The following is a 16,892-nucleotide window of genomic DNA, read 5'->3' as shown; positions in this document are numbered from 1 at the left end:
GCCTACCGTCTGTAAGCGTCTTAACAACCGTTCCACAGGTGCATGTTAATTGTTAGGAAACAGTATTTAAACCCTTATACAATTAATATCTGTGAAGTTTTTGGGATTTTTAAGAATTATCTTTGAAAGACTGGGTCCTGAAAAAGGGACGTTTCTTTTTTTGCTGAGTTTAGATGTGTATACACCCTGGATTGCTGATGCTATGTGTTGGCCAATGAGAGACTTTGAAGCCACTGGGCGGCCATATTGGCAGTGCCAAGAAGAAGCAGTCCTCCATAGTAATGAATGGAATTCTACAGTATTTCATTTAAAACGTTAAGGACAAAATTACATGTATTTAAGTATTTGTTGTTGTAGTAGTGGGGACAGTTAAATTTTTTTTTTTTACTTAGTTCTAAATGTAAAGGAAAATGTTACATTTTATACAAATAAAAAAAAGTATATGTTTAGCTCACAATATTGTGAATGTGTCTGTAATAGAATAGACATGGCAAAAACAAAAAAGGTAGACATTTATAAATGCATTCCTATAGTTTCCCCCAAAAATTACAACGTGGTGGAGTGCCAAGATGGTGGCACAGTGGCTTCAAAACAGAGCCCCATTAGTCATCTAGATATATATATATATATATATATATATATATATATATATATATATATATATATATATATATATATATATATATATATATATATATATATATATATATATATATATATATATATATATATATATATATACACACACACACACACACATCATTGCAGACCACACTGCACTGCTTTCCCACAGCTCTATAAATGACAGCAGGTTCTGTTAACAACAGCAGGTGTTTGGCAGCCAGGAGCGATGGACACCGTGTGCTAGCTAGCTAAGACTTCAGTACACAGCAGGCGGGAACGTCAAAATATTTTTTCTGAATATTGACAAAAATAATCTTAAAAGGTTTATCCATCAGTGATGGAGTTGACAAGCCACTAACAGAGTTGACAGATACTCAAAACAGACATATTGTTGCTTCTAAAAATTCAATAAACATTTGTAAATTAAACAATTATTCATTTGAAAATCCCCCCAAAAACAACCAGTCTATCAGATCTTTCAGCACTCTGACAGAGTTAACACCCTTGGGGCCGCAGGTAGCCGAGTGGTTAGAGCTTTGGACTAGTAACCGAAAGGTTGCTAGATCGAATCCCCAAGCTGGCAAGGTAAAAATCTGTTGTTCTGCCCCTGAACAAGGCAGTTAACCCACTGTTCCTAGGTCGTCATTGTAAATAAGAATTTGTTCTTAACTAGGCAAGTCAGTTAAATAAACCTTTTTAAAAATCAAGACGAGTTGACAAAAATTGCTTTTTTTCTTCATTTAAGTGGTATACAAAGTAGCAATAATTTTTCCTCAGTTGCTTTGACTGGAAAACCGAATTTAAAATCATTTGAATCAAAATTCCTATTTATCAGGAAAAGAGAGATTTTAGAATTTTTAACACTTATCTTGGCAGTTTGAAATTTGGATGCTCTGCTCCAGGCAAGGGCATTTCCAGGCATACAGCTGTACCTTATACAATTCCACTAAACATGATTAAGCTTTAAAAAGTGCAACTAGAAAAATAAAGTTCCCCTGTCGGACAAGAATTGTCCCGACTTGCAAGAATCCCTGTCGAGCAGACATCTATATTGGAGTGCAAGACCCTTCATGTTTACAACTGATAAATGGGCCTAAAACTAGAGAGATGTACAATTACCCTGGCATTGTAAACAAAGCAAAACAAAAATGGATAAACATACAACACAATTTTATTAGGTTGTGCATTGTAGAGTATCAAGGCACTGTATTTCCAATGCATAAAACATTATTTGGATATAGAACATAGTGAACTGTCTATGAATAGACAGTTAAGTGAAAACAATAAATAAACATACAGGTTACATAAAACATAGCCTAGGCAGTTGCTAGTGGGCTTCATGGATCTTCACTTGGTTTCATTCATAGGTGTTTTGGCTCCCGAATGGCCCAGCGGTCTAAAGCACTGCATCTCAATGCTAGATCCTCACTAGACACCCTGGTTCGATTCTAGGCTGTATCACAACCGGCCGTGATTGGGAGTCCCATAGTGCAGCACACAATTGGCCCAGCTTCGTCCGGGTATGGCCGGTGTAGGCCGTCATTGTAAATAAGAATTTGTTTTTAACTGACTTGCCTAGTTAAAAAAAAGATGACATTTCAACATTCTTAACTAATTCTACCCTGACTTTGAAAACTTGTCTCCAGCTATAAAAATTGTTTATGTAAAAACATTACTGTCCTGAAAGCGCAAAACAATGTGTGAAAGCAATCAGTAGTCATAAAAAAGGTGTTGCTTAACCTGGGCTGATGTTCTTAAGAGGTCTATCTGGCAGCATGATCTAGTAGAAGGGAGGTTGTTTGTCATGTTCAGTGTTGCCAGCAGTCTGTGTCATGACATGGTTTTATGTGTTGCTGCTACAGCTCTCGACATAGCTGGGAGGAGCCTCTGTAACAGAGGACAGCGGATATTAGTTAGCAGACAGAGACATTATTACACAAGACCCACCTAACTACATGAGGTCATGGCAAAACTTACAAAGCAAAGGCATAACTGTCTAAGGTGTGGCAATTAGACTCATTCATAATGGATATTAGCCAAGATTTTCAAACCAGCCACAACTGATACATTGAGATGACAATACTAGAAACACCTTACCCAAATACTAATATCAAACTGTGCAATAAGACAACTTTGAGTAAAAAGTAAATAGCATTAGCACCGCCAGTCACTACAGGAGTGTAAGACTGACCATGTGGAAGTGTTGAGGTGCTGTACTCTGGAGGCAGGAGTGGGTAGAGGGTAGGCTTGGGGTTGGTACTGCCCTCAGAGAAGAATGGGATGGTGGCCCCTGTGGAAACACAGAACAAAGGTCCCGTTGGGTTTGTGGCGTCACTCTGGGGTTGGTTCTGGGAGAAGGTGAGGCCTGGGGCATAGCTGAAGGCACTGGGGGAGACAGTGGCCTGAGAGCTCAAGACACCAAGCTGGGAGTGGCTCTCAGTTGGGAGGGCCTCGGTCACCTGCCCCCTGGCATCCATGACCAGATAGTCCATCTCAGCTGGAGGGGCACTGGGGGAGGCAGTGGAGACTCTGATTCTGGGAAAAGGTTTTGGGGCTGGGTGGGGGGAAGGGCGAGGGGTAGTAGGAGTTTCTTGGTCTTGGGAGGACGGCTCAGAGCGTCTGCTGTTTTCTAGCTTGGTAGGGTTTACGGAGGAGCGAGAAGGATTGGTGGTTGGAGGAGGGGGTCTGGAGGGTCGTGCTGACGTGGTATCCACTGAGATGTTTCCAATGTGGATGGGCAACAAAAACGAAGCCTCAGGAGATTTCAAAGAGACCTAAAGTACCAGGGAGTAAAGAGGAGAAGGTATTATCAAAACATGGGTGCTAAACTGTAGACCAAAGGGTTTCACTGTAGAGGAATGTTATCATGAAGAGAAAAGTTGCTTACTTGAATAAAGTATTCCATGTTTATTAGACCACAGTCAGCCAGAGATGACTGGGGCAGAGGAGGTACAATAATCTGCTCATTCCACTCAGCCTGTTTGCCAGCCTTCACCCCAGCACCCTCCACCTGCACTAAAGTCCTCAAGTCAATGGTAGGCTTCTTTGTCTGGTAAGTTACTTTCTGTTGGAGATGAGCACACAGAAATAGGGTAGATAATGCTTGAGTGACTAAAATAAAGCAATCCCTTTATATCTCACCTACACATTGAGACAATAATTACCCCATTGCAGCTTTATAGCACCATTAACACAAGCACACTTTGTTGAAACACTTCCCTTAGCCTTGCTTTATTTCAAGCACTGAAGACTAGGTCAGTACTCTATACCTGAATGAGACAGGCTACCACAGTCCCTGTGGTTTTCCCAGACTGGTTGTGGATCTCTGTGGTCAGTTGGATGACCTGACCAGGTGTGTAGCCCTTCATGTCACTATGGGCCTTCAGCACCACAGTTCCTGTCTTTACCCCCAGCAGGTAGGTGAACTTCTTACTAACGGAAGATGAACTACGTCCCTGAAAGCAGGTGGGAAATATAAAGTTAAGACCAGATTCACCAATGTCTGAGGTTTGGATATCTCTGATAAAGTGAAAAGGTATCAAATCAGCCAGGGAAGCTCTCACATGGATGTCAGGTACATCATTGAGGTTGAGGAGATTCAGCAGGTAGAAAGGCTTCTCCACCTTATAGTCCTTAGAGAAGCGAGGAGTGTCAATGAAAGCCCTCACTCTGTACATAACTTTTCCATAGTTTCCTTCAAAGGATGTGGGAACAGAGGCTATATGGGAATGGAAGGAATAGTTATTTAACACAGGATGTCTTTTCACGGTGGCAAGAATAATGGCAACACAAATGGCCTGTATCTAATTGTTTTACAATTGAAAGACGGTGTACAGTGAACAGCAGATGCAAGTTTCAAATCAGAACGGACAGTTGAGGACCGGTTAGGTTGGTTTGGGTTTCTGTGGTATGGATCACCTACATTGTTATGAAAGATAGCTTTGTCAGAGTGAAAGTGAATCCCTTCTCAACTGGACAGGCAGTCTGTCGGTCAGTCTGACAGATCTTAACAATAAGTAATGAGCGGAAGGTTTATGATGTTATCATAGGGCTCCTCTCCCTGTGCGCTATAGCATAGATAAGGCAGAATGTGATATAGTTAATATAATGATCATTTCCTTAGCATGCAAAGTGTAACGGTCCAATAATCAAGAGTCATACTTTGAAACAAAAAAGAGAAGTAGGCCATAACAGATTGTTAGTATGAATGACCATGAGACAAAACATAAGCGAGGAAGCCATGGTCATACCAGTACAGAGGATAGTATAACAAAGATAACAGGTGGCTTGAAACAGCAGGTGAAATTGGGAACTAAGCAGTTCAGCTAACACATCTCGGGGTATCAATGCTCTCAGTCCCTACCATACTAGTCAACAAGGGGAAAAGGAGGCTAATGACAAGGGCACAATCTCAACAAACGCATTAAAATGGTTCATTACAGAATTGTTTAATACAGACATACAACCAGTCAAAAGTTTGGACACCTACTCATGCAAGGGTTTTTCTTTATTTTTTCCATATTCTACATTGTAGAATAATAGTGAAGACATCAAAACTATTAAATAACACATATGGAATCATGCAGTAACCAAAATAAATTGTTAACCTGTTGGGGATAGGGGGCAGTATTTGCACGGCCGGATAAAAAAACGTACCCGATTTAATCTGGTTACTACTCCTGCCCAGTAACTAGAATATGCATATAATTGTTTGATTTGGATAGAAAACTCCCTAGGGTGTTTTCTAAAACTGTTTGAATGGTGTCTGTGAGTATAACAGAACTCATTTGGTAGGCCAAAACCTGAGAAGATTCCAAACAGGAAGCGCCCTCTGACTATTTCTTGGCCCTCTTGATCATCTCTATCCAAAACAGGGGATCTCTGGCATAACGTGACATTTTCTAACGCTCCCATAGGCTCTCAGAAGGCGCCAGAACGTTGAATGATGACTTTGCAGGCCATGGCTGAAAAACAGTAGCGCATTTGGTAAGTGGTCGATCTGAGAACAATGAGACTGGGGCGCGCGTGCACGAGACTCCACCATGTTTACATATTCAGTCTTTGAACGAAAACAGGGTTTCCCGGTCGGAATATTAACGCTTTTTTACGAGAAAAATCGCATAAAAATTGATTTTAAACAGCGTTTGACATGCTTCAAAGTACAGTAATGGAATATTTTGAAATTCTTTGTCACGAAACGCGCCGGGCGCGTCACCCTTCTTTACCCTTCGGATAGTGTCTTGAACGAACAAAACGCCGCTATTTGGATATAACTATGGATTATTTGGAACCAAACCAACATTTGTTATTGAAGTAGAAGTCCTGGGAGTACATTCTGACGAAGAACAGCAAAGGTAATCCAATTTTTCTTATAGTAAATCTGAGTTTGGTGAGTACCAAACTTAGTGGGTGTCAAAATAGCTAGCCTGTGATGGCCGGGCTATCTACTCAGAATATTGCAAAATGTGCTTTCACCGAAAAGCTATTTTACACAATCAGACATAGCGATTGCATAAAGGAGTTCTGTATGTATAATTCTTAAAATAATTGTTAAGTTTTTTGTGAACATTTATCGTGAGTAATTTAGTAAATTCACCGGAAGTGTTCGGTGGGAATACTAGTCACATGCTAATGTAAAAAGCTGGTTTTTGATATAAATATGAACTTGATTGAACAAAACATGCATGTATTGTATAACATAATGTCCTAGGAGTGTCATCTGATGAAGATCATCAAAGGTTAGTGCTGCATTTAGCTGTGGTTTTGGTTTTTGTGACATTATATGCTAGCTTGAAAAATGGGTGTCTGATTATTTCTGGCTGGGTACTCTGCTGACATAATCTAAAGTTTTGCTTTCGTTGTAAAGCCTTTTTGAAATCGGACAGTGTGGTTAGATTAACGAGAGTCTTGTCTTCAAAATGGTGTAAAATAGTCATATGTTTGAGAAATTGAAGTAATAGCATTTCTAAGGTATTTGAATATCGCGCCACGGGATTCCACTGGCCGTTGAGTAGCCCAGAGAGGTTAACCTCTATGGGCTAGGTGGGACGCAGGCGTCCCACCCGTGGTGCACTCCATCAACAGCAGGTGCATTTCAAGAGCGGCAAATTTGAATCCAAATAAATGTCAAAATTCAAATTTTTCAAACATACAACTATTTTACACCCTTTGAAAGATAAACATCTCCTTAATCTAACCACGTTTTACGATTTCAAAAAGGTTTTACGGCGAAAGCATAAATTTAGAGTATGTTAGGACAGTACATTTACAAGAGTTGTGTGTAATGTTTTGTCAATTCAAAGACATTGTCACCAAAACCATAAAACCAGCTAAAATGATGCACTAACCTTTTCCAATCTCCATCAGATGACACTCCTAGGACATTATGTTAGACAATGCATGCATTTTTAGTTCTATCAAGTTCATATTTATATACAAAAACAGCGTTTTACTATGGCATTGATGTTGAGGAAATCGTTTCCCTCCAATAACCGGCAGTCAAGTCAGCATCACAAATTAAATAATTAAAATTAGAAAACATTGGTAAAATATTATATTGTCATTTAAAGAATTATAGATTTACATCTCTTGAACGCAATCAACTTGCCAGATTTAAAAATAACCTTACTGGGAAATCACACTTTGCAATAATCTGAGCACTGCGCCCAGAAAAATACGCGTTGCGATACAGACTAGTCGTCATGTTGGGGAGATCTAAAATCGAAAATACTATGTAAATAATCCATTACCTTTGATTCTCTTCATCAGATGTCACTTCCAGGTATCACAGGTCCATAACGAATGTAGTTTTGTTCAAAAAAGCTCATCATTTATGTCCAAAAATCTCCGTCTTGTTAGCACATGATCTAAGCCCGCCGGACTTCACTTCATGAACGAGGGGAAAAAAATATATTTACGTTCGTTCAAACATGTCAAACATTGTATAGCATAAATCATTAGGGCCTTTTTTAACCAGAACATTAATAATATTCAAGGTGGACGAATGCATACTCTTTTATAACGTATTGGAACGAGGGTACCCAACATGAACTCGCGCGCCAGGTGTCTAATGGGCCATCATCGTTCCATGGCTCTTGTTCGGTCAGATCTCCCTCCAGAAGACTCAAAACACTTTGTAAAGGCTGGTGACATCTAGTGGAAGCAATAGGAAGTGCCAAAATATTCCTCAGCCCCTGTGTTTTTCAATGGCATAGGTTTAAAGGTAATACAACACATCAGGTATCCACTTCCTGTCAGAAAATGTCTCAGGGTTTTGCCTGCCAAATGAGTTCTGTTATACTCACAGACACCATTCAAACAGTTTTAGAAACTTTAGAGTGTTTTCTATCCATATATAATAAGTATATGCATATTCTAGTTACTGGGTAGGATTAGTAACCAGATTAAATCGGGTACATTTTTTTTATCCAGCCGTGCAAATACTGCCCCCTAGCCCTAACAGGTTAAACAAATATATTTGAGATTCTTCAAAGTAGCAACCCTTTGCCTTGACAGCTTTGCACACTCTTGGCAGTCTCAACCAGCTTCATGAGGAATGCATTTCAATTAACAGGTGTGCCTTGTTAAAGTACATTTTATGTGACTGAGCCAATCAGTTGTGTTGTGACAAGGTAGGGGTGGTATATAGAAGACAGCCCTATTTGGTAAAAGACCAAGTCCATATTATGGCAAGAACAGCTCAAATAAGCAAAGAGAAACAACAGTCAATCATTACTTTAACACATGAAGGTCACTCAATACGGAGAATTAAGAACTTCAACGTTTCTTCAAGTGCAGTAGCAAAAAACATCAAGCACTATGATGAAACTGGCTCCCATGAGGACCGCTACAGGAAAGGAAGACCCAGAGTTACCTCTGCTGCAAAGGATAAGTTCATTAGAGTTACCAGCCCACATAAATGAGTCAGAGTTCAAGTAACAGACACAACATCAACTGTTCAGAGGGGACTGCATGAAATCAGGCCTTCATGTTCAAATTAGAGGTCGACCAATTATGATTTTTCAACGCCGATACCGATTATTGGAGGACCCCAAAAAAAGCCAATGCCGATTTTTTTCAATGTATTTATTTGTAATAATGACAATTACAACAATACTGAATTAACACTTATTAAGTTAATATAATACATCAATAAAATCAATTTAGCCTCACATAAAATGAAACATGTTCAATTTGGTTTAAATAATGCAAAAACAAAGTGTTGGAGAAGAAAGTAAAAGTGCATTATGTTCCATGTAAGAAAGCTAACGTTTAAGTTCCTTGCTCAGAACATGAGAACATATGAAGGCTGGTGGTTCCTTTTAACATGAGTCTTCAATATTTCTAGGTAAGAAGTTTTAAGTTGTAGTTATTATAGGAATTATAGGACTATTTCTCTCTATACCATTTGTATTTCATATACCTTTGACTATTGGATGTTCTTATAGGCACTTTAGTATTGCCAGTGTAACAGTATAGCTTCCGTCTCTCTCCTCGCTCCTACCTGGGCTCGAACCAGGAACACATCGACAACAGCCACCCTCGAAGCAGCGTTACCCATGTAGAGCAAGGGAAACAACTACTCCAAGTCTCAGAGCGAGTGACGTTTGAAACGCTATTAGCGCGCACCCGGCTAACTAGCTAGCCATTTCACATCTGTTACACCAGCCTAATCTTGGGAGTTGACAGGCTTGAAGTCATAAACAGCGCAATGCATTGCGAAGGGCTGCTGGCAAAATGCAGTAAAGTTCTGTTTTGAATGAATGCTTACGAGCCTGCTGCTGCCTACCACCGCTCAGTCAGACTGCTCTATCAAATCATAGACTTAATTATAACATAATAACACAGAAATACGAGCCTTAGGTCATTAATATGGTCGAATACGGAAACTATCACGTTTATTCTTTCAGTGAAACACGGAACCGTTCCATATTTTATCTAACGGGTGGCATCCATAAGTCTAAATATTCCTGTTACATTGCACAACCTTCAATGTTATGTCATAATTACGTAAAAGTCTGGCAAATTAGTTCGCAACGAGCCAGGCGGCCCAAACTGTTGCATATACCCTGACTCTGCGTGCAATGAACGGAAGAGAAGTGACAATTTCACCTGGTTGATATTGCTTGCTAACTTGGATTTCTTTTAGCTAAATATGCAGGTTTACGTTTACATTTTAGTCATTTAGCAGACGCGCTTATCCAAAGCGACTTACAGTAGTGAATGCATACATTTCATGCATTTTTTTTGTACTGGCCCCCCGTTTAAAAATATATACTTCTGTGTATTGATTTTAAGAAAGGCATTGATGTTTATGGTTAGGTACAGTCGTGCAACGATTGTGTTTTTTTCGCTAATGCGCTTTTGTTAAATCATCCCCCGTTTGGCGAAGTTGGCTGTCTTTGCTAGGAAGAAATAGTATTCACACAGTTCGCAACGAGCCCGGCGGCCCAAACTGCAGCATATACTCTGACTCTGTTGCAGAGGTGACACATTTTCCCTAGTTAAAAGAAATTAATGTTAGCAGGCAATATTAACTAAATATGCAGGTTTAAAAATGTATACTTGTGTATTGATTTTAAGAAAGACATTGATGTTTATGGTTAGGTACAAGTTGGAGCAACCTTTTTCGCGAATGCGCACCGCATCGATTATATGCAACGCAGGACAGGCTAGATAAACTAGTAATATCATCAACCATGTGTAGTTAACTAGTGATTATGATTGATTGTTTTTTTATAAGATAAGTTTAATGCTAGCTAGCAACTTACCATGGCTTCTTACTGCATTCGCGTAACAGGCAGGCTCCTCGTGGAGTGCAATGTAAAGCAGGTGGTTAGAGCGTTGGACTAGTTAACCGTAAGGTTGCAAGATTGAATCCCCGAGCTGACAAGGTAAAAATCTGTCGTTCTGCCCCTGAACAAGGCAGTTAACCCACCGTTCCTAGGCCGTCATTGAAAATAAGAATGTGTTCTTAACTGACTTGCCTAGTTAAAAAATATTTATAAAAAAAAATACAAATAATTAAAAATAAAAAGGCAAATCGGTGCCCAAAAATACTGATTACCGATTGTTACGAAAACTTGAAATCGGCCCTAATTAATCGGCCATTTCGATTAATCGGTCGACCTCTAGTTCAAATTGCTGCAAAGATACCACTACTAAAGAACACCAATAAGAAGACTTGTTTGGGCCAAGAAACACGAGCAATGGACATTAGACTGGTGAAAATCTGTCCTTTGGTCTGTTGAGTCCAAATTTGAGATTTTTGGTTCCAACCGCCGTGTCTTTGTGAGACAGAGTAGGTGAACGGATGAGCTCCACATGTGTGGTTTCCACCATGAAGCATGGTGGTGTGATGGTGTAGGGGTGCTTTGCTGGTGACACCGTCAGTGATTTATTTAGAATTCAAGGCACGCTTAACCAGCATGGCTACTACAGCATTCTGCAACAATATGTCCTCCCATCTGGTTTGTGCTTAGTGGGACTATCATTTGTTTTTCAACAGGACAATAAACCAACACACCTCCAGGCTGTGTAAGGGCTATTTGACCAAGAAGGAGAGTGAAGGAGCGCTGCATCAGATGACCTGGCCTCCACAATCACCCAACCGCAACCCAATTGAGATGGTTTGGAATGAGTTGGACTGCAGAGTGAAGGAAAAGCAGCCAACAAGAGCTCAGCATACGTGGGAACTCCTTCCAGACGGTTGGAAAAGCATTCCAGGTGAAGCTGGTTGATAGAATTCCAAGTGTTTAAAGCTGTCATCAAGGCAAAAGGTGGCTACTTTGAAGAAAATAAAATATATATATATTATATATATGATTTGTTTATCACTTTTTTGGATACTACATGAATCCATATGCGTTATTTCATAGTTGACGTCTTCACTATTATTCTACAATGTAGAAAATAGTCAAAAGAAAAACCCTTGAATGAGTAGGTGTGTCCAAACTTTGACTGGTACTGCATGCATGCATGCATGCATGCATGTATGTATGCATGTATGCATGTATGCATGTATGTATGTATGCATGTATGCATGCGCTAATAATTAAACATTTATGAACTACTTATAGCCCTTCTATAAGGGAAAGGGAGATACCTAGTCAGTTGTACAACTGAATGCATTCAACTGAAATGTGTCTTCCGCTACCTTAACATAAATTGTTACCTCAACCTCATGGCCACGAGTAAGTTATTTTAGAGGCTCACATCAATTACTCTGCCAATGTGCAGTCATTTGTAGCGCAATTTCCATTCTAGACACATGGCAACGGTCCCCCTGGTAATCCACATCCTCAATCATTAATGTAGAGATTCAGGAAATGGAATTGTACTACATTTCTCATATTACTTCTGCTGATAATGAACGAGCCATGTCAAAACTAAAGTATCTACTCACATGCCAGGGCATGTCTGATTATAAAATGGGAGGAAAAACCATATATTTTAAAGAACGTGGCGCACAGGTCTGCAAAGCTCCATCACTCAGCGGCCTTACCTGGAATGAGAAACTTGAATGGAAAACTGTGATCTCCCTGTTTCAGGGTTCCTGGGAAACAGGAAGAAAGATAAGCACCAGATCAGCTGGCTGGAAAACATTCTGTCCATTAACAATGTCTGTTGTTCCTGTTCTATGAATCACATTCAACTTTCAGGGTAGAAGGGGAAGCTCTCAGAACAGGGATGAAATGTTTGTTTACCTCATCCTTCGTGCATATGTAGGTGATAAAAGAAAATCATTACAAAAACAACAACTGACTGGAAGGTGTCTACGTGTCATTTCAAAGGAAATAGTTACACCATAACTGAAGTGTCAGTAAGAAGTGGAAAAGGGAGGTGAATGTGGCCTATAACTGTAAAGGTGAGCAGGTAATGACCCAGTTGACGGCACCTTTATCTGCCACAGAGAGCGTGCTGCTGAAATACTGCTCTTCCACCATCCAGGCTGTGTCATTGCTCTTGCTGCTGACACCACAGAAGCCTTGGCAATTCACTTTGATATCTGCAGGGATAATACACAGAACTATTAACTTCACAAGAAAGTAAGAGAACTTAAGGTCCCTAGATTGTTTGTATCTGCCATTTGTTTGGCCGATGCAGACCACAGCAATCAATTATTCACAGGCCTTTGAGGAGCGTTTACATTGAGGGATATTCTCCTGCAAACACGTAACATGTCACACAGAATATATTCTTAAAAACCAAACTCAAATAATGAGGGATCCTAAAACAAAGACAGACAAAACAGTTTCTGGTGTGACGTAAAGCAACACACTTGAACAGTTTGTTTTCTTATGCGAGTCACATACCTGGCAGTGAAACTCAAAACACACCAACGTCACACAAGCCAATAGGGCAGCAGGTAGCCTAGTGGTTAGAGCGTTGGGTCAGTAACTGAAAGGTTGCTAGATCGAATCCCCAAGCTGACAAGGTAAAAGTCTGTCATTCTGCCCATGAACAAGGCAGTTAACCCACTGTTCCTAGGCCGTCATTGTAAATAATATTTTTTTCTTAACTGACCTGCCCCTTGCTTTTTTCAATTTTTACTAACGACATGCCACTGACTGAGTAAAGCCTGAGTTTCTATGTATGCGGATGACTAAACACTATACACGTCAGCTACTACAGTGACTGAAATGACTGCAACACTCAAAAAAAGAGCTGCAGTTAGTTTCAGAGTGGGTGGCAAGGAATAAGTTAGCCCTAAATATTTCAAAAACTAAAAGCATTGTATTTGGAACAAAACACTCACTAAACCCTAAACCTCAACTAAATAATGTGGAAATTGAGCAACTTCAGATGACTAAACTGTTTGGAGTAACACTACATTGTAAACTGTCATGGTCAAAACATTGATGCAGTAGTAGCTGAGATGGGGAGAAGTCTGTCTATAATAAATCAATACTCTGCCTTTTTAACAACACTATCAAGAAAGCAGGTCCTACAGACCCTAGTTTTGTTACACATTGACTATTGTTCAGTCGTGTGGTCAGGTGCCACAAAAAGGACCTAGAAAAATTGCAATTGGCTCAGAACAGGGAGCACAGCTGGCCCTTGGGTGTACAGAGAGCTAATATTAATAATATGCATGTCAATCTCTCCTGGCTGAAAGTGGAGGAGAGATTGACTTCATCACTACTTTTATTTATGAGAGGTATTGACATGTTGAATGCACCGAGCTGTCTGTTTAAACTACTGGCACACAGCTCAGACAGCCATGCATACCCCACAAGACATGCCACAGGAGGTCTCTTCACAGTCCAGAACACACCACGGGAGGCACACAGTACTACATAGAGCCATGACTACACGGAACTCTATTCCACATCAAGTAACTGACGCAAGCAGTAAGATTAGATTTAAAAAACAGATACAAAAAAATATATATAAAATAAAAAAAATTAAACACCTTATGGAATAGCAGGGACTGTGAAGCAACAAACATTGGAACAGACATGCACACACATACGATAACATAAGCACTATACATACACATGGATTTAGTACTGTAGATATGTGGTAGTGGTGGAGTAGGGGCCTGAGGGCACACAGTATGTTGTGAAATCTATGAATGTAGTATTGTAATGTTTTAAAATTGTATAAACTGCCTTAAATTTTGCTGGACCCCATGAAGAGTAGGTGCTGCTTTGGCAGCAGCTAATGGGGATCCATAATAAATACAAAGATCCACTTTACAGAGCCTAGAAATGTGATATTGTTGAGTACCACCTGTTGTGAAAATCAAATGTGAAGTCCTCACAACAGGTCAGATAACCTTCCCAAGTTACCACAGTATTGGTTATGAAGTTCTTAAGACATCAGTTAACAGAGCAGCCAGTGACACTGTATTCCGTATCTAAATGCATGACTCAAGCTGCTACAGCCTGATCTGTTTTTCCTGACCTGGAATGTAAACAAACCGGAGCTTTAACACAAGACATTGAGCCGAAACACCCATGACACAAAACATCTTCGGTGATTTAAGAGGGCAATTTAGTTCTCATGTTCAATAAGGTTCCGAGAAAATGTATCTTCAACTATGTGTTTTACCATGAACATATTTTGGGGGGGGTTGTTCTTTAACTCCACCTACTGTCTAAACAGCAGTGAAATATATATGACTACCTCAAAACATGTTTGATCACCCCAGTGCAATTTTAATGAATGATTTTGTTCTACTATAACAGGTGATAGGGATGAGGGTTACCACCAGCTGTTAATAGCTATTTGATACTTGGGACAGCCCTTTGAGATCCTTCCTTTCATTAGGCACACAGATATTGTCCCATTGAACAATGTTATATCCTACCACACACACACTCAGCTTGAGTTTATCATTGCCCCTTCTATGCTTACCAATACATCCTTGGTATAAATGTTAATAGCGAGACAAATCTTGTTCGTTTTGTTTTACTTTTAAGATATGGTAAAATTACAACAGACCCCAAAAATAAGTCCAATTTGCCTCTGACAACACAAATGAGACTGATCGCCAGTTTTTTCCCCCCTTCAAAACACACATCTAAAGAAAGTGTCTATTCGAGTAAAAGCCCCCCCAAGAACATGATACAAGTCAGTCTACCTGAATTCTTTACACATTAAGTTATTTGTACACGTTCATCACCTGAAAATAATACAAATACAACAAAAATGCAATGTAGGCTACTGTAAATAAAAACGTGTCACAAATCACAATTGCATAACCATTGTGTTTGCTTCAGTGGAACCCTAACGCTACTTCCTTGTCCGAAGAGACGACAAATTCACGACAGGTGAGTTAGCAATGATTGTTAAATGGTAACGTTTTCAGAACCCTACCTTTACATAGCAAAGCTTCGGTGGTTGTGATTTTCAGAGTGCCTGAAAGTGACTCTCCAGGACTATAAACAACTTTATTGTCTTTAAAAGTAATGTCGAATTCTTGGAGTTTTCCCATGTTTTCCACCACGAGAAGCTGGTACCGACGGCTCGATCACCTGTGCTCACTACGCAGTTGTGTCGTTTTCTTCCCTGTCCAAGTTGATCCGCCGTAACGTCACTAACAGGAAACCCATTTTTATTTATATAGCGTCTCGTATTAAATAAAAATTAAACAAATATCTCACATAAAATGTATCTCACATATCTCAGTTAAATACGTATTTAAATGTTATGCATGTGTCCTTTGTACTGTAAACAGAATATCATAGATTATTTTCCAATGGTTAAATTCATTTGAATTCAATCACTTTTTGACAGCATCCCTTTTGTTTAAAACAAAACTTCCCAGAAGTGGTCAGAAAGTGACTTTTTGGACCGGAATTAGATAAAGGTGCTCAAAGTTGACCCATTTTGCATACCTCACGCTAGCTTTAGACATCCACGTCTTCATTTACATTTACATTTAAGTCATTTAGCAGACGCTCTTAACCAGAGCGACTTACAAATTGGTGCATTCACCTTATGATATCCAGTGGAACAACCACTTTACAATAGTGCATCTAAATCTTTTAAGTGGGGGGGGGGGGGGGTTTAGAAGGATTACTTTATCCTATCCTAGGTATTCCTTAAAGAGGTGGGGTTTCAGGTGTCTCCGGAAGGTGGTGATTGACTCCGCTGTCCTGGCGTCGTGAGGGAGCATGTTCCACCATTGGGGTGCCAGAGCAGCGAACAGTTTTGACTGGGCTGAGCGGGAACTGTGCTTCCTCAGAGGTAGGGGGGCCAGCAGGCCAGAGGTGGATGAACGCAGTGCCCTTGTTTGGGTGTAGGGCCTGATCAGAGCCTGAAGGTATGGAGGTGCCGTTCCCTTCACAGCTCCGTAGGCAATCACCATGGTCTTGTAGCGGATGCGAGCTTCAACTGGAAGCCAGTGGAGAGAGCGGAGGAGCGGAGTGACGTGAGAGAACTTGGGAAGGTTGAACACCAGACGGGCTGCGGCGTTCTGGATGAGTTGTAGGGGTTTAATGGCACAGGCAGGGAGCCCAGCCAACAGCGAGTTGTAGTAATCCAGACGGGAGATGACAAGTGCCTGGATTAGGACCTGCGCCGCTTCCTGTGTGAGGCAGGGTCGTACTCTGCGAATGTTGTAGAGCATGAACCTACAGGATCGGGTCACCGCCTTGATGTTAGTGGAGAACGACAGGGTGTTGTCCAGGATCACGCCAAGGTTCTTAGCACTCTGGGAGGAGGGGACAAGGGAGTTGTCAACCGTGATGGCGAGATCATGGAACGGGCAGTCCTTCCCCGGGAGGAAGAGCAGCTCCGTCTTGCCGAGGTTCAGCTTG

General features: G+C 40.5%; 1 protein-coding gene across 2 annotated transcripts; it reads right to left on the bottom strand.

The window, feature by feature from the left end:
- Positions 1-1,777: 1,777 nt before the first annotated feature.
- LOC106585430 (arrestin domain-containing protein 1) lies at positions 1,778-15,664 on the bottom strand. Of its 2 annotated transcripts, XM_014171616.3 has the most exons (8): positions 15,448-15,664; positions 12,521-12,631; positions 12,128-12,178; positions 4,188-4,342; positions 3,894-4,079; positions 3,512-3,688; positions 2,816-3,398; positions 1,778-2,511 (listed from the first exon to the last, which is right to left on the bottom strand). In XM_014171616.3, exons 1-8 carry the CDS (start codon positions 15,563-15,565, stop codon positions 2,468-2,470), a joined length of 1,425 nt encoding a protein of 474 aa, XP_014027091.1. In that variant the 5' UTR covers positions 15,566-15,664; the 3' UTR covers positions 1,778-2,467. The 2 variants fall into 2 exon arrangements, with proteins under 2 accessions (XP_014027091.1, XP_045562837.1); XM_045706881.2 differs by lacking the exons at positions 12,128-12,178; positions 12,521-12,631 and having other exon boundaries at positions 15,448-15,656.
- Between the last annotated feature and the right edge of the window lie 1,228 nt (positions 15,665-16,892).

This window comes from Salmo salar, chromosome 24 (genome assembly GCF_965601325.2).
Source record: "Salmo salar chromosome 24, fSalSal1, whole genome shotgun sequence".
NCBI classification, from domain to species: Eukaryota; Metazoa; Chordata; class Actinopteri; order Salmoniformes; family Salmonidae; genus Salmo; species Salmo salar.
The sequence above is the reverse complement of the archived record's forward strand: the minus strand, read 5'-3'. Positions and strand labels throughout refer to the sequence as shown.

What these genes read in the sequence shown, in the direction of transcription:
- LOC106585430 (XM_014171616.3), bottom strand. Translation starts at nt 15,565, where the DNA reads ATGGGAAAACTCCAAGAATTCGACATTACTTTTAAAGACAATAAAGTT. An exon ending in TGGTAGCCTGTCTCATTCAG is followed by an intron (nt 3,689 to 3,893) that starts GTATAGAGTACT and finishes CATCTCCAACAG; the next exon opens with AAAGTAACTTACCAGACAAA. An exon ending in CACCTCAACACTTCCACATG is followed by an intron (nt 2,512 to 2,815) that starts GTCAGTCTTACA and finishes CCTCTGTTACAG; the next exon opens with AGGCTCCTCCCAGCTATGTC.